Source organism: Nipponia nippon, unplaced genomic scaffold, assembly GCF_047370975.1.
Source record: "Nipponia nippon isolate SJK-2023a ecotype South Korea unplaced genomic scaffold, ASM4737097v1 scaffold_13, whole genome shotgun sequence".
Lineage (NCBI taxonomy): Eukaryota > Metazoa > Chordata > Aves > Pelecaniformes > Threskiornithidae > Nipponia > Nipponia nippon.
This window is the reverse complement of record NW_028262324.1, coordinates 8,898,039-8,916,469: the sequence shown is the minus strand read 5'-3', so window position 1 is coordinate 8,916,469 and position 18,431 is coordinate 8,898,039. Positions and strand designations below refer to the sequence as shown.

The 18,431-nt window shown below is 40.8% G+C and overlaps 1 protein-coding gene across 1 annotated transcript in view; it reads right to left on the bottom strand.

Moving 5' to 3' along the window:
* Positions 1-1,726: 1,726 nt before the first annotated feature.
* The window catches only part of NFATC2 (nuclear factor of activated T cells 2), a 95,158-nt gene continuing 78,453 nt past the window's right edge, over positions 1,727-18,431 (bottom strand). Inside the window, exon 10 of the mRNA XM_087750182.1 lies at positions 1,727-7,857. Coding sequence (XP_087606308.1) covers positions 7,802-7,857 — 56 coding nt within the window. The 3' untranslated portion in view covers positions 1,727-7,801. The remainder of the gene's footprint in view (positions 7,858-18,431) is intronic.

Sequence of the window (18,431 nt, the reverse complement as noted above, 5' to 3'; positions counted from 1 at the left end):
TACAATTTCGGTTCTGCCGCCTACTGAATAAAGAGGTGCCTTTGTGCTGCAGTCACCTCTAGTGCCTGGATTCGGCCAGCTCATGTGCGGCGCAGCTCCTGCCGGCCTCTCCTGCCTCCCCCTTCCCCCGGGATTTTGGGTTAAGTGGTTCCTCACAACCTCAGCAATTTTGCTGTGCCAGCAGTCTTGCCCTTCGATTTAGTAGGAGCTCAGATCCTGTGCTGTGGCCTTCCCTTTCCTAAATAAAAATAATTCCAGCCCCTCTACAACATGAGTTCACGGAGATGATAGCCCACAGGGGCCGAGGGGCCAGCGAAGGCGGTGAGCAGGGTGAGGGAAGGGGAGGGCAGTGCAGCTCCCTTAGCTGCAGCCCAGTTGAGCGTGGCCACCTGAGCAAGCCAGTGATGATGTGTTTAGAAAAGAATCTGGTATGAAGCTGAGAGGCAACTTCTTAAATTGAGTAAATTACATTTGTATTAAAAAAAAAAAAACAAAACACCAACTTGTAAATCGCATATTTACACAATGGAGCACGCGAGCAAGCGAGTTCTCATACGAAACCCAGATGTTCATTAGAAACATGATTTTTTTCTTCCTTGCTGCTACCATGAAATGTAAAACTGGGAAAAAAAGTCAGCTATGCCGAAGGGGTATAGAGTGAGTTAAGTCTACAAAATCCAGGAAATTTCCCGTTAAGACTAAAAAATCTGGGGTGCTGTTGTAGTCTTTTAATTTGGACCCAAGATATAAATGAAAGCCAGAGTATCAGGTCAGGTGCTCAAGTTCTCAGCCCTTAGCTGTGGAATGTCCAGGTTAAGTTACTTAAATTTTCCTGTTGCTGAAGAAAGCTAAAATCCTGTGTGCCATATATTTGCTCATCATAAAATGTTCTCTCCCAGCCAGTAACAGCTTCTTTGTTGGCGAAGCCTGTCTGGTTTATGAGCTTCCCAGCCTTTGTACAGTGTACTGGGAGTTAAGAACTTCCACATGGCGCTTGCTCCGAGGCTTTTGTGAATAAGCAAAGCAAAGCGCTTGCTCTATGTCCAACAAATGCATCGAATATGGTTTGAATTCTCTGTTTCTAAATGCAAAGGATAATATTGATTTTGTTAAGGTAAATGTCTTTAATTGTATGCTATATAAACTTGACTCTTACTGAGACATAATGGGCTCTGGGCATTCTTCCAGTACAGCAGTATGAAAACGTATCTTTTAGTGTCTCCAGTAGAGAAATGCAGAATTAAGATTTAGATGACACAAAATTAAACGGAGTACATCCTTGGTCTCTAAAAAGCATATGCTGATGCAGAAGGACATTTACACAGGCAGAAATTAATGCTATATTAAGGTCAAAACTCTGGAGTACCTGTTGATGTGGATTGCTTAGTGCTTTTTATTGGGATGGTGCTGGTGGGAATAGAAAATTAAATGAGGGAAAATAGACAATAAGAGAAAATGAAGACGTTCATAAAATTGTCACTGTGTAACTCAATCTATCTATCTCAGCTACAGACACTGAATGGGATCTTGACGCAAAGGTATACTGGGCATCTCATTACCAAAGTACTCCATACTCTGAACTCCTTATGCGCCTCCCATTTGTGAGTATTTAGGAGGGTGATGAGGACAAGACGACTCTGGGTGACTCACCCACTTCATATTAGTTTATCAAAGGCAATAAAGATATTTAAGAATAGACCGAACACTCACGCAGCAGGTGATATCCTTTCATTTATTGCTAAACTACCATAGTACAGGCAATATATAAAAATATTTTACAGATAGCAAAAAATCATTACATTGGAGGTTAACAATGTTGTTGTAGGAATGTGAATGATTATAAACCCCAATTCTTAAAGTTAGGCTTTTGAACAAACAGTTTGATTAAAAAGACATCTGTTAGGATGATTTGAGTGACAATTGCTCACTCGTGTATCTATTAACATATGGTTTTACCTGAACATACAGGGTAGGGCGTCAGCAAGGAGGCGTGGACTTTGGGGGAGGGGGATCACTTCATCATTGCACACGCTCACGCACACACACACGCGCGCGCGCACACACACACACACACACACACACACACACAAATACTAAGTCCCAGTTAGGCCACCATTATTCAGACTGAGCTGTACCTCGGTTCTCTGTTCCCAGGTCTCGCCACACTACTTGTGTAGTAAGGTACTGATCAGCATCAGTAAAATGATGGCAGTTTAATCCTGGAATAACTGATTAATCCAACAACGCATCTGTGGATTTCTGGGCTATTACAAACACATAAATCATTATTCATTTTTGTGACTCAGTCATTCCAGAACTTTCTACCCAATTTTGCTATTTTATGAGAGTTACTGAAAAGAAACACAAAAATACTAACTTTTCCCCAGATAACCACTCGTTTGCAGCCAATATGATCTTTTATAGTACCAGCACCTTCATTTGAAATTTATTGCAATGTGGGTCAGGTACCAATTTCTTTTTTTTTGCAGACCAGGAACAATGAAAATGGCTAAACAAATCTTAAACAGACCACAGTAGATGAGATACTGACGGGTAGTTAAACAAATTGCTATCAGCTGTCACCTGCTGCAGTTATAAAGTAGCAGACATTAAAAAAGACAGATGTCAGTCTTATGTCAAATGGTCGGGCGGATTATTCATTCTGAACTGAGATGAATAAAGAATCATAACTTTCCACGTGTGATGGCAGACAGACGCCTTACATGTACAGGTAAGAAATCACTGCAATGTAAACGATGATTCTCCAGTTGATTTCTGGAGAATTTGCAATTCGCCCTTTCTAAACCCAACATTGGCGTCTCTTCCTATTGCACAGGAATATGTAAGATAAATAACAAACACTCAGAATTGCAGCTAAACTGGAACATCAGATGTTTGTAAGTGGTGCAAAATTTATGAAGATCTGAATCAATTTAAGATTTGAAATTAAGACAGTCATTTTCTTGAATCCCATCTGCAGATAATTGTTCCCCATTAAGTAGCAATTTGGAAAGAAATGCAGGGGGAAAAGTCAGATTGAAATATTTAGAAACATATTTCTGAAGTGTTTAAAGCTGTCTTTGAAGTCTTTGGAAAATTTATCAAATACATCTTTTTTAGGACAATAACAATTCAACAACAATTGCATAGAAAATTAATACACTTAGAAAATGAAAATTGATCCTTTATAAATACTATCCCTAATCCAAAAGGTGTTGCATATTTGGTCAGACAAAAAGCATAGACACTTTTTTGTAAAGATATGGATTACAAAATATACTTTAAAAAACATGCTAGCTAATTTGAGAACTGTTTTAGATATGTTATTAAGCAGCAGCATTTTATACAATAGAGAATAACATAGTGCTGGTTTTGGAAATATTCTACATTCAGAAAATGCTGTATTCCTACAAGAAGAATGGCAGTGATACATATTTACATGGATACAAACAAAGCAAGTGCAAAAACCATGGCTCTTCTACATTCTTTCTACCAATAAAAACACATACATTAGACACTTTCATTCCATCGCTGTTGTTCAGGTCTTGCATTTTGCTCATTCTCATGGAGAAAAACAAAACCGGGACTTCATACTTCATTGCGAGTATCTTCACGAGCAATTACTCTCCTGGCAAACTGTACTTCCAACACTCATAACTGACAAAAAGAATCTTCCTGATATCTGTCCACTCCCATTCCACTCTCAGACTGTTTACATAGCATGAATGATGATTTTATTCTACGTATTCATATATTTGATGCAGAAGTTTATAGAAGCTCATCCTGTATTTGCAGCCAAAGCTTGGACGGAAAAATGGAATTAAAAAAACAAAACGCACACACACACACAAAAATGAGAGAGATGAACTTTGAGTTCCAACGAGCCCCATGTACTTCGCATGGTATAACTTTGATGGAAAATGCATTAGAGAGTTGTTCACCCTGTAGACAATATATTTGGAGGCCTTTGGTACAATGGCAGGAAGGCACTGTGGTGAAACATTCAGATAACTGAGGAAAGACAGAATTTCCTCATGTGCAAATATGGCTATCTTCCAGATAAAGTGAGAACAAATTGCTCACAAAATGGTATTAACTCTTCCAAGGTTAAGCTAATGCTTCTACAGAAAAAGAGCAAGTTGTATTAAGTAACAAAATATTAATACTGGAAAAAAACACTGCTCAGCAAGAACAGGAAATAATTTAGTACTGTATATTTTGAAGTCCTTCAGCCTAGCTATATAATTTTAACATACCAGTTTTCTTTTTAAAAAGAGACAACAATGCGTAACGCTATGCCTGAGGATACTCCTTCTTCTCCGGAAATAAATATAAAGTTGGTTAAAGCTGTATTATTTAACTAACAGTTGCATGTGAAAGCGGATAGAGTAGCACAGCCTGACCTCATGTAGCTGTAAATAAAACCACTAAAATGTAGTCTATACTATATACATCTTATGAACCCTCGATCCAGTAGCTGGCTTCATGTGCCTGCATAGGTCTGGCCGACTGAAGCCAATTATAGGATCGTGACCCAAGTTTGTAACGGGGTGTGTGTGTGTTCATATATAATCATACATATATAATATATCCATATATATATGGTTATATTATATAAATATACATGTATATGCACCTACACAAACACACATAGAGATTAATATCTATGCATTAAAAATGAGAAATACAGCTAATGCATGCACGAGTAAAGCACTTGTAGCACATTAAAAAAAAAAAATCCTCTCCCCCTCTCTACAGCAAAGTGCCCGACAGAGAGCAGTGGAAATCTTATCCTTCAGTTAAAGAGCGCATGTTTCATGGGTGCATCCTGCAAAGTAGCTTAAAACGGAGCATTGCAGGGGCTCAGGGTTTTCCTGCCTGGGTCCTGCTGAAGGTTGAAAAACCTTTGCTATGAGTCCACATTTTTCTTGTCTGCTTTATACACTTATGTGTTATAGTAAAAAGGGAAGATGCTTAAATGATCAGTGGGAGACAGTGACAAAAAATAAAAATACAAATAAAAATCAGGCCACATCATGAACACGCATACTGCAGTGGCTCATTGCAGGAGAAGGTTGCTTGTGGATTTGGTGCGCGGTTATCTGACTTCGAGATCAGCCATTCATCCGTGTACAGTGGGCTATTGACAAGCAGTTGCTATGGACAATCACCAAATAAGCAGCAATATTTTTAGGCTACATCAGTGCGTCTACAGATTTGAAAAGAAGTTCATGTTCTTCTTTGATATTCTATTTAAAATCCAGCAAGAGGAAAGTTTCTATCAGTTATTTGGAGATTTTTTGTTTTCTGTGAATGGCGTTTTGGTTTGTTTTTTAAATTTCTCCTATGCTTTACATGTTGGATTAGGGAAAATAGGTGGTCATTTTTGGTACTTCCAAGTGTGAATTCTTTGATACCGGGACACACCTTTGGTCTGTTCTTTTACTCAGCTGCAGCAAAGAACTTCTGACTGGCAACTTTTGGCCTGAGGAATTTTTCAAAATTGTCCAAAACGTCAGACTGTATTAAAAATCTATAATATATGTCAGATTCTGGCAAACTGGCAGTTTTAAAACAATCCAAAATAGTTTGTTTGAGGCATGTGAGCCAGTCAGAGTACTACACAAGTGCTGTTTAATGATCAATAATTCCCCTGTGCAGAAGTCATTTCAGCTAGTCCAAACCTCAGTTCTGTTTCTGTAAAGGTCAGTAGTAAAAAAGGCCATTTTCACCTCTGCAGGTAACAGGCTGAGGCTTGGCTGTCTCGACATTCGTACTGATGCGCCATGTGGAGCTCCCCATATGAGCACCAGAATGAGGCATCCTCAGCCAGCAACTTTTTGGTGTTGCTGAAATGGGATACAGGGGACTCATTTTGTGACAAAAGATTTGATCTCACAAAGTGGGCTAACGCCCGCTACCACTGCTGGTGTGTGTTAGCAGTACTTCCAGGGGAAAAAGAAGCAAATTCCCCAAGCTGTGTTTTTAATGCCAGTTTGGGATCTGCAGTCGGGAAGGGCTCTGCTCTGGTTCCGGACCTAGGCTTGGTTGAATCCAGAGCTCAGAGTTGCTCCTGTGAAATTCGGATTTTAGTTTAAGATCCAAGATTACAGGTGAGATCTAGGTCAGGTGTTCTGGAAAGTCTAATGCTTCTATCTCTAACTGTAAAACTGAAGACCTTGCAAAGTTTAACTGCCAGCTTTTATTGGCAGAACATATAATCTTCTCAGTACTCCCAAAAAGTCTGCTGCTGAACCGAGCACATACTCTCCAGGGTTTGTGCAAGATCTTTCTTGCACTATTGGGGAGCCAATTATGCAGCTGCTCTGCTGGTCTGCTGTATTTATATAGCCTAATTCCTGTTGCAAGCATGTGGACACGTTGGTATTCAGCAAAGTTTACTCTGAAACAACTGAGAACAGGACAGATTCACTGTGTTTTCTAGAATAGAGCTCAGGCTCTGCACTCTTAAAAATATCAGCATTGCTCATTTACAAAACCAGAAAAGATTACTACGTATTTCCTACAATATTATGGCTATCTTTTACTGTACATTGATTATCCACTTGTGATGCCTTTTTATCACGCTGTGGTAGCAATGACACACCAAAATGCTACAAACTTGCTAGCTGTACAACTGCAGATGGCAGCGGTTATCTCTTATCATGATAAGCCTGTGTCAGTACAGTATATTCTAACACATGAAGCAAAACACAACAAACATACTAACTCACGTGGAAATTTAACCTTTCCAGAAATTGCTGGTAGCTTTGCAAAGCTAAAGAGACAAGGTGAATATAAGTAAGTGTATAATTTTTCTGGAACATATGACTTCTGGAAGATGCAATTATTTTCCTCTGCAGCTTGTGTGGTTAAATGTTACAGCTGCTAAATGAGACAAGATACGAGCCAATAGCAGGTTCTATATGAAAAGAAACAGCAACAATTTATTACAGAGAAAATATCTAAGATGTGTTCATACACTGCCTGAATATTAATAAGGATCAATCATAAAATCTTTAGATTTACTGTGACTCCTATATATTAATCTCTGGTTTATCTGGGTTTATTTTACCTTGGGACAGGTGTTACAACTGCTGAATTGCTCTTTTCACTGGTTCTCTGTGAGCATCCTTCTCCTTCAAATTCCTATCCAGTCTGACAAGAAAAATGAAGAAAATGCCTGGATTCAGCTGACATCTACTGTTTGAAATACTGATCACAGTGCTCAGAGTCAGAAAAAACGGCTTTTGATCCCAGGTCGAATAAAGGCCGAGCAAGCTTGGGTTGCCTCAGTTTCCTACAACAATAAAATTTCTCAAAAGGGCTTTGAGACCTGAAGGGCAAGTCATTGTTAATGAACCGCAAAATGTCGTTATTCTTTTATGGAATATATTACTCTTTCTTCCCCCGTTTCCCACCCCACCCATATATATAACCTCCCTTGCTTTGTGCCGTGTTCAGGAGTGACACCTCACTTCTCCCTTATTACTAAGATAGATCGATACATAGATAGATATTTTGCAGCAGGCTTGAAGAGTTTCCTCAGACAGATACTCTGTTATACAAGAACAATACGATCTTTGGACGAAAGGAAGGGTGTCCTTCTCGATGTTTACAGAGAGAGGTGGCGAGTTGCTTAGTCAAGGCTGTCAGCTTGATGCCAATACATTGTTCCTTGCATTGAATTGGTGCCTTGAGATGAACAGTTGAGGAAGCAGGAGGTTGCAGGGGCATTGGAAGGATCTAAGAGGTCAGTTATGGAAGGATTCGGTAAAAGTTGTCTCACAAATCTCTTCTTCTATGTCTGATTTCTGGCAGGGAGTCCAGAAAATTCCTTCCTGATAATTTCGTTAACTGTGAAATAAAAGAAAGAGGAAGAGATGTTACAGCACTTTCAAAATCACAAGAAGTAAAAGCAATCCGTGGGCAGTTTGCTGTTAAGCTGAAAACATCCCCTCTGTATTCATAACATAATTTTATTAGAACTTCTAGTCTTAATTACCCAGACTACATATTTTTTGAAGGCAAGGGGGAAGGAGCGGAGAGAGGGGGTCTACACTGTGTTCAGCATGCTTCAAGTACCATAAAAACACAACTGAGAAGCTGTACCCTGTGTCCAGTACATGCTACATCCCTTATGTACACAACACTTGCCCTCTTTCACAAACATTTCCTTTACCTGAGGTAAAAAAAAAAAAATAATCTGTAAGTATCTGAGCATTTCGACATTTTCACTAGGCTGAAATAAGAATATTTTGAAAAGAGAAAGGCAAGATTTGGAGGACATATAGTGGACAGTGCTGAAAACACAGACATTGCAATTCAGGTGAAAAAGTGTTGGGTTTTTTTTGTGGTTTTGAGGGGGTTTTTTTAATCTCACTGTAGACCCTATTTGCTCATAGTTTGTTTGTAGATTATAGCGTAAGCAAACTTCCATGCACCACTATGATACTCTAAGAGGCTGGGGCAGGCTTGTTAATATAGCTCAAGAGAAGACACTGAAGAACTTAGTTCTCTGTATAAAAAAACAGAACAATATTACAAGTTATATAGAACAGCCATTCTCTCCTGTCTACCTTTCACACTTATTTGCCTAAAGCACCCTTTGGTACCTCCTGGAACAACATTTCTTTCTCTAGGCAGCAATTTCATTAGGAGAGACATGAGTGTTTTGGTGCAAAACTCCAGAACTGCCTGTTTTGGGGCTCCATTTCACATGCAGCTCCTTGGTGCTGTATTCACCAAGTGGGTCCATGGGTCGGAAACTGTTTATCTACTTTGACAAATTTGCCTTAAATCCAAAAGACCAGATTTTCTCAGGTTTCAGAACCCAGATCTAAATGATTTCTCCCTGTTGATATTTAAGGGCTAAGACAAGGACTAATTCAAACCAGAGAAGACCCTCTCCCAAGACTGATTAATCCTCGGGTATGCAGCTGTAAGATTCCCCCATATTTAGGCCCATTTCTAACAAATGTTTAAGAAAAAATTTAATTAGCATAGTATTTCACCACTTCCCAACAATCAAAAAAAAAAATGGTTCCCAATCTCTTATTGTCTCTGGGAAGGGGAACACATGTATTAATTTTTAGTAGTTATGACTAGTAGTTTGAAAGCTCCCTCCACTCCACATGCAATGGAATTTATCTCTGAGAAAGTAAAAAATCTACGTTTTATGCAAAGCTCCATGTGATTACTGTACAAATGTCTGCTGTGGTCAGCTATACTCCTCAAGGACTAAGTATTAGCACAAAGCACGGCACAGGTGCTTGACAGGAGGAGCAGGCAGCCAGCCCTCCACATTTCCAGGTACAGTAAACTCTCCTGAAGGGACTCCATAGCCTGTGCCACACAAGGCAGTTTCCATCCCTCCGAGCTCAAAAATCCCACTGTTAACAGCCCAGAGTTTAGCTCTTCCTAATTCCAGCCAGGCAATGCCTACTATCAGTCAGACTGGTGCCTCTTGGAGAGGACCTGGGCAAAAAACCAGCATGGCTGACAGCAGAACTCCTGGCCTCTCCTGCCACCCAACTTTCTAGCTGCCCCCATCACCTCCTGGCTTCTACCAGCCTTTTGGGTGAATTCTTGCAAGTAAAGCACATCTGTAGGGTATTTGGTGTGTTGCTGCTCTGCAGTGCAAGCAAGCAACCAGTGGGAGGTGAGGTTGGTCCACTTTCAGGGAAAAAACCTCCTTCAGCTCAGCTAGAAGAGCTTCCTGTTTGCTCTACCCAGGAAATGAGAGGAGCAGGTCTTCAATGGAAATTTTTCACAGCCTCAGCTAAAAATAGCAGTGAGGTAAAAGAAGTGGGCACCCACTCCTACAGGGTCATTTCCTTTCTAAAAACAAGTGGGCTGAGACTGCAGGCCCATTTATTTATCGACACATTTGTTTGAGCAGCCAGCGTACCAAAAAATACCGTGTATGAGTTTCCTTTCATTTAATACAGCCACCACTTGTGGAAATATCGGAGCCAAAAGTCATCTTCGTCTTGGAAGGGTTAAATACTAAGTGAAAAATGAGCAGATAATTAAATGGAGTTTACTAAACCTACAGTCTTTTGAAGGGTTTGGTTTTGGTTCTGTTTCCCAGACTGAGCTTTAGGCAGTGAAATCCATCGTGCAGCACCAGCAGACCGCGAGTCCGGAGCTTGGCCAGCACGGGGACCTCTGCTCACCGGCTCCTGGCAGGTTGCATGGTGTGGTAAAGGGCTTACTCAGCCTGCAAACTTCACTTTCCCTCCTGTGTGCTGCATGGGAGGTCAGCAGTGGGTTTTGTGGGCTGAGGTTATGGGGGACTACAATCTGCAAAGAGCTAAAAAGTTGCAGGGAAACAGTATGAAACATTAACCCCATAGACGGGCTGCACAACCGTGCTCGGGTGCAGCTGGACGCTCGCTGCGCAAGCTCTTACAGGTGGCAAATTGGATTTCTGTTGTAAGCATCTGAATGACAAGGGAGCTTCCTGTTATCAGTTGGCCTGAACGTCCTGTAGTCACCCTGAATTTCATCTAAAACCATGTGGTGAGGGGAGTTAGGTGCAGTTTAAGCTGGGCAACACTAGGCTGGGAGCTCTAAGGGAAGGATGCGTAAATCAATGATTGTCCCAGCACAAAAAGTCCTAATCTACAACCAGAGCCCCTAATTCTAATGAATATATAAACCTAACAGGAATGGATCCCAAGGCAAGTATCTCTCTTCCAGCTTGGAGTCCCCTCCAGACTAAGTTTAGTGAAATCACACACCTTTGGTGATTTGCTCCAGATTTGGGAGCACATGGATCCAGATCCAGGTGTAATCTCAGTGACTTGGGTTTCAATAGTAGGTTGAACAACATCAGCAAACTGAGACATACCTAAACTTCAGAGGAAGCTGAGATCATGCGCTGAACCCGCTATTCTGAACTCCCATCTATCTTTTTTTGGTAGTGTGGTTAAAATGTATCTCGAGTATCAGTTCTCATTATTTGCCCTTTTCTAGCCGAGAGGAAATTGAGATGATGTGATTAATAAATAAAATATTGCTATTTAAGGTGCCTGGCATGTGGCAACTCTAGAGCACACTGCTATTGATCCATTTAATGAGAAAGAACTGATTAAATGGGGCCATGAGGACATATGCAAAGATAATGAAAGATTAAATTATAAAAAAAAGACATTGAAATTACAGCTGACGTCAGCCATCCAGACTAAGGAAATGCCTAGTTAGGCCTGAATCCCTTCAGCAGATTCGGTCTTAGATACTGCTGTTGTACGAGTATTACAACAGCCCCGGTGCTTGGAGATCCCCCAGTTAGCTGAATGCAAAGGCTAGCTGAAATCATGGGAGAATGTCTGCGTTCTTCTGATCACTCAGCTTTGATGGGTTAGAGTCAGTCTCTCAGGCTACAGTCCTCAAAGACATTTAAGACTCTAATTCACATCCTCTCACAGATAGAAATCTGGAGTGTATTCACTTGCGGGATGATAGTGGATTGTATTAAATACCGAGCTTCAACTAGTAGTTCAGAGACAGAAAACTGTCTCCAATTTTAGCTGGCAATGAGTCAGGCTCCTCGTAGTTGATTATATACATGCACACACGTTCATATGCATGCGTGCGCACACATTCACACACGCATTGGAATGACAACTTTACTACGTTATTCCATGTTTATGTCTGGAATAACACCGATGAAGTCAATGCTGTCAACAGCACTATACCCGTGGCAGTGACTGGGGTCTTGTGCCCTTTGGGGATCCTGCAAGAGTGAGGGTCTCATCAGAGGAGGCAAAGCTCAGCTCCAGTGGGCTCCTCCCTGCACCACGCAGGGATCCTGCACATTCCATGTTTGCTCCGCTGACGCAGCCAAGAGGCGTTTTACATGCAAAGACAACACAAGACACGCAGGAAGGAACTGATGGCACATCAGGGACTGAGGAGGAAAGTTGAACCCTGAACTTTTAGTGTGTCCTCAAAACGTGACCAGGCAAACCATGGTCCTAGCATGGTTTTAGCTGCTGCCTTGGAACGACAGGATGCTTTAGCCCAGCATGCACAACCCCATCTCTCCTTCCCTGCCCACCAGGCCCCAGCTACTTCAGGACAGCTCCGTGGTACACAAGTGGGGAAGAAAAAGAATGAAAAAAAATTAAATTAAATGAGATTTTAAACCCTCTAAGCCAAATAAAAAGGGGCATGACTTTTTAATTGAAAAAATAAATAAATAAAGGTTAAGAGAAACACACAGCTGGAGAAAAGGCAGAAAAATACCAATTACCTTTCTTTTTGATTGCTTGGATCAAAGATCACAGTCATTCTTTTTCATATAATGTTTTGTATCCAGCTAAGGTGTGTATCTATCAGCTCTGAAAAAGATTTGCAAAACCATTTTTGAGAAAAAAAAGTAACCTTTGACCTGTGTTGCAAGGCCAAATGTTACAGTTTTCAGCTACTCTTTCATTTTGTGGTTTAATTTATTAAAAGGACATTTCAGCATATACAATACATAAGGCAGAACCTAACCGCTGACCTTTCTGTTTGCTCAGATCCAGCACTAGATTTTACTTTTCTCCCCTCTTTTCTCAACTGATATCTAAAAATAAGTATGCAAAAAATTACATTCCTAAATCAATCACAAAACATATGCGAAATGCTGGTAATTTGATCTGAGACTTCAGAGGCACAGGAGGTCCATGCGTCTTGTAAGTCAGGTCAAAGACTAGTCACTGCCTTTAGCAAAATTCAGTTCTATTATCATCTTACTGGCCCAAAGAAAACATGACACATTTATGCCAGATCAAGAGTCAGTCCCTTTTAAATAAGAGATCTAACCACAGTGGCCATGGAAATTAGACTTTGTCTTAATTGTAAAGAACAGGAAAGATACGCGCAAAGAAATGATGAAAGTTACAGTCTTTCCTTCAAACACAAATAAGGCAAAATTTTTTTCTCATAAAATGGCAATATTTAAAATTCTGTTTCTTTTTTTTGCTGTCCGATCTTTTTAGATTTCTTTTGAATTCATCATGAAAGCATTTGGCACTTCTGCAAAACCATGTGGAAATTAAAAAAAATAACTGCAATACTAAGGAGCAAAAAGTGCTTCTTAAAAACTAAGTGAGTTTTGAGTGCAAGATTCAAAAGTGTCTTTGCTGCTGGATTTCAGGTGACTATATATAGAAAAGAAATATTTTACTTGGCTCCCAAAGACTGCGCAGCCACGTATCGTACACTGGAACCTACCACTCAGTACACAGTCTATTTTATATTCTGCATCCTGGAAAATCAGCTTTTGCACATGCAAGCAGAGCAACTAATTGACTGGTAAATACAAACTTAGGTGTATCAGGCACAAGGAGCCCAAACCCAACAAACTGTGTTGGGGAAAAATACTAGGGGGTGTGAGGGGGTTGTTTTACAAATCAACAGCAATGAAAGGCTTTTTTCTGGAAAATGGGGATGTATAACTACTAAGGGGTTCTTAGCTGCAAAGCTTTACTTTAATTACACGTTCAAAAAAGGTTTTACTCCTTATTGAAACAATGCCAACAGATGCACCCTGCAACTTTTCTTTCTTGTCCTGCTTGTAATCTATGTAGTCTGTGTAAACTATCAACCTCTTCAACACCATCCAGCCCAACAGCAATCACGTCATCTCCATTAATTAAGCAAACTCTTGGAAGAAGTTACTGATCTCAAACTAAGTGGCAATTCAAGTCCCATGATGCATTTTTGCTAGAATAGTTTCAACAGACTCAAAACCCATCGGCATCTTTCCATTAATTTCACATCATAATATAGATATCTGATGGAAAACAGAATCTAAATAAAATGCATATTTTTGGCTAAAGCCTGTCCCAACTGAAATCAATATCTAAACTCCTCCTGATTCACAGGATCTGGATTTCACTCATGACATTTAAATATCTTTCCCTTATATTTCAATATAGCTCCAGAGCGAGGTGCAAAAATAAAACAATCAGTATCTATGGTACTATCCTACCCAAAATCTTTAACAGGAAGCTGGGTGTGCCTGTAAGAAAAGAGCAGAAAATAAAGATAGCATTTCTGCTAAAAAAAAATTCAGTGTTGTAAACGCACTACACATCAGAACTATCAAGAGGGAAATACTCAAAACACAAATCTGCCCCAGAAATTTTAAGGATTTTGCAAGTACTTTCATTATTGTCAGTGTGCTTCCAGAAAAGATCAACAGCCTACCGCTACAAAACAACTGCGTTAAATCTGTCAGGGAAAAGCGTGACCTAGTGGTTAGAGCAGAAGACTGGATGGTGGGACTCCAGAGCTTGGACCTCTGCTATATCATCATCTTGCCATATGGCCCTGGCCAAGTCCAAAGTATCCCTGAAGGACCAGATTTATTACAGGTTTGCTTTGGTCTAAAAAATGCAGAAAGACTGTGAAGGTCACACTCGGGGAACTTAAATAATAAATGCCTCGCTAACAGAAAAAACGCCTGAAATGATGATGACCTGCATAGAATGAGCCTATACTAAGCGTGTGGATGTAGTAGGGAGCAATCGTTTTCAAAAGTCCCTACAGGGATGTTTTAAAGTCCTTAGGTAGTTTAGATCCCAAACTACCAAAGGCATGAGGTGCTGAGCTCGCTTAGGCACTCTAAAAATTCTAATAGGCAACTGTTTAAGTTACCAACCTAGAACCTTTAAACCCATAAATGTCAGTCAACATTGGAGTGCTAAATACCTCTAAAAATTAGGTCCTACGTATTTTTATTAGGAAATTGAGCCAATATAGGCAACAGAGAGCACTTTGAAGACAGCGACCTGTTCTGACTTCTCTGTATGGCATCTAAAGGTAGGAGAATAAGGAGCATCCCTCAGCCCTGGGGATGCCTTGTCCTGGGAGACACGGGGGTACCACTTGTGAGAAGCTGCATGGATGCTCTCCTCCCTGACTGTGCAGGGAATCTGGGACTGGTATCCCGAGACAGTTTGTAGCCTGAATAATTTCTTTTAGACAAGCAACGCTTTGTTTTTGTTTATTCACACATACTCCTCAGACAGAAGTTGTTACTCTGCAAACTGTTCCCTCCAGCTGAGCTCTCCTCAGTGACACAAAGCAAAGTGACCAGATACAAGGGAAGGAAAACAGAGCAGTTTGCAGCAGTGGAAATAATGTGAAACCTGCGCTGCTCTCCCTGTACTACCTGCCGTGCGTGGAGCTCTTGGGTGCCTGTCCTGTTTTGCCATGCTTGCTTCAGCTTGTTACACAAATGGTTACAATCTTGTAAATCAGTAATAAGTTGCACCTGAGCCTGTAAGTGATTAGTAAAAAATCATTACGCTTCCATGGCCAGAGGACTTTCACACAGTTAATCAGTTAAGAAAAGAACTGGGTGTTAACTGGTTGTTTAATTCCCTGGAAGGCCAGTTTATTGAGACCCCCTAGTAAGAGGACTGAAATCTTATGTGCAAACAATATGGGAGAATTATATTGCTTACAAATGACATATTCTCCTGGAGAAACAGGTGCCAAATGTTGCCCTGAAGTGAACTGAATGGAGAAACTCTTAAGGCTGAGCAGGTGCCATATGTGGTGCTTTCAGTTATTTAATCCATTTGATCGCTGTTTTAATCTATTGGAATGAGCTAAGTTTTCTAGGTACCTTCTCCATGAACCAGGAAACTGGGGTAATGTGATATTTGCCGGACACACACGCACACACGTACGAGCTTTCTCATCCTGGGTTGTTGAACAGCAAGAGAAACAGCAATTTTTGCTCCAGAGTGTGATTTCCTGTTTGCTTGATGGATTTCAGTATTTAGTCGTCACTTTTTTATCAGAAGATTCTAAGATAGGTGCAAACCCTGCCTACACATCGACTGGAGGAAGAATCCACATCAGCTGGCAATCTGGAAAGTGCCCCTTCAGGCACAATTTCACGTCCTTTCCCTCCTGCCCCGTTAGGCTTCAGCATATCCCTGCGGGAAGCCCTTGCAGCTCATCTGCAGGCTCAGTCCCCCTGGTACAAAAACCCCTGAATTTAGAGCAGCTGCATCTTAGTCACCGCGTGACTACAATGGGAAGAGGCGCCCCATCAAACTGCAATGTTTCTTTAAATCTCATTCTTAGCACCCTTTTTCTGTCTGGTCCACAGCGCTGCACATACTGAAACTGAATCTGAGGGGCGGCGTTCAGGGTGGCATCCAGTGCCAGGCGCTGCCAACCTCGTTCACGGGTTACCTGGCAAAGGACTGGCTCTGAATATTAATGCTGACACAGCCGGGAACTAGACACAAAAACTCTTGTATTATTAAATTTGCTAAGACTATGATAAATGTCCTGTTTATTTACTAGATAAACCCTTTATATCTGTTTAGTCACTACACGTAAGGCATAAAGGGACTGGAACAAGATCTGCTAGCTTTGTGCAGTTCTTCTACGAGTGTCAGCAGCCACCTTGGGAAGCATACCTTGCAAGTGGAAAACTAGATCAGCCTGGATGTGATGAGGAACTCCAGGCCACCATGGATTTGGTTTGTAGTAGCTTTCCATAACAAAGTCTTTTTTTAACTGACTTTCTTTCTGCTCACATATATTTAGATACGACTTTCATTCTGCAGTACTCTGATGCCAGATAGTTTTGGCTGAAATTGTAAGGGAAGGGACACGTGTTTGAGTCATGCAGTTGGCTCTCTCTAGTTCATAGTTAGCAAGTTACGGAGAAAAGATGAAGTTTCTATTTAGTCTTAGTTAACATGCAATGAGACCAAGTAAAATATCTCAAGTAGAATACGCACATAATAAATAAATATACAAAAACTTATACTGGAAGGACATGCAGTTCATTTTCTTAAACCACATTAGTTGGCTAAACAAATACAGAAATATTAGGCTGATGGACTGCAGCTTAAGAAACAGAAGGCAAGAGTCTTCATTTTGTCACTCCTAACTCTTGATCTAACTCTGTGGCAGCTGCTGCTGCTGCAAAGCAGAAGGGTGAACTGTGCTAGCATCTATTTTTGTGTACGTGGTTTGGACCTTGCGAATTTGCTACATAAGTGCTGAGATAAGCAGTGCCATTTGGTATTAAGACATATTTCTTTTAGATTAAAAACAGCAAAACCAAAGGAGGTTGGTGATGATTTTTTCTACAGTAGCTTGCACCTCATGGTTTAAAAGCTAATGAAATTGGTAATAGATACCACAATGCCCCTAAAATAGTAACTGCCATCAGGAAAAGCACACAAGCGATAGCACTATTTATTCACATGTCACTTTGCAGTTTCATCATTCTCCTAGACTTAACCTATTTACTAAGAGGCGATATGAGTCATTCAGCGAAGTGTTTCAAAAACAGAGAGAGAAAAGAGAATGGACGGGAGAAAGCTATTTTTTACAGGAAATAATTGGGGGGTAGGAACTGAAGAACAGTTACAGCATGTTCAGGATTAGCTGCAAGGAACAAGAATAGGCAATGCTGCTGCTTTTTTATTTCTGTCACAAAGGAACTACTAGAACAAATATTTAATTGAGGGGAAACAAACCATTTAACAAATATTTAATTAAGGGGAAACAAACCATATTACGCCTCCCTTTGGGCAGTCCTGCAGGGGATGAACAGTCAATAATGTAGCCTATTTTCCTCCCTTGAGCACTAGCGCTTATGTCTATTAATCCACAAAACTATTTACTGGCTCTAATTCTCTGGCATCTTATCTTCTGCTATGTCTTAACTTTGCAAGCATCCCTGCTGAAGGGCTTGTGGATTCTTGCAGGACCTGGGCCTCTCCAGCAAACCAGGTTTCCCTCCAAACATGTCTGAACTGAATTTTGAGCCTGGTTCTCAGGAGAAAACAGCCAGCAGAAAATCACTGTCTCAAAGTAGCAGGGAAGATGCACAAGTGGCCTATGAACAATTTTGCCAGACAAACCAAGCTCTCCTCTGGAACAGGCATGCAAATAACCTTCTGCTTGCAATTACTCTGCTTTCACAAACAACTTTGGAACAGCGAGTGCGAAGAAGGCATATGTTTCTTATGTGCCTTATTTTAAAGGGGATTACGGGCAGTAGGCACACTGTAGTGAAAAACACTGAGCAGGGGAACACATGAAATCACTTTTGTGTACAGATTATTTTTCTATGATGACTCTATATCCTTCAGCAAATGAATGTTTGGGGACAGATTCTCCCCCCCTTGCGTTGAATGGTGAGCACTGTTTCAGAAGCCCTGGTATCAGGACCTGCCTCTGCAGGTGATGGAAAGCGATAGGCACCGCTAGAGAGGTCTGCGGGTCTTGGCAATGGGAGTCCAGGACAGCTGAGTGCCTTACTTTGGGGCTACAGTTATGAGTCCCAAGTTAGCTGGAAAGAATCCAGACCATTAAATATTTAAGTAGTTATTGACAGAGTGTTACAATTCACATACAACAATGTCAAGGAGGTGCCACATACAAGATACTGCATG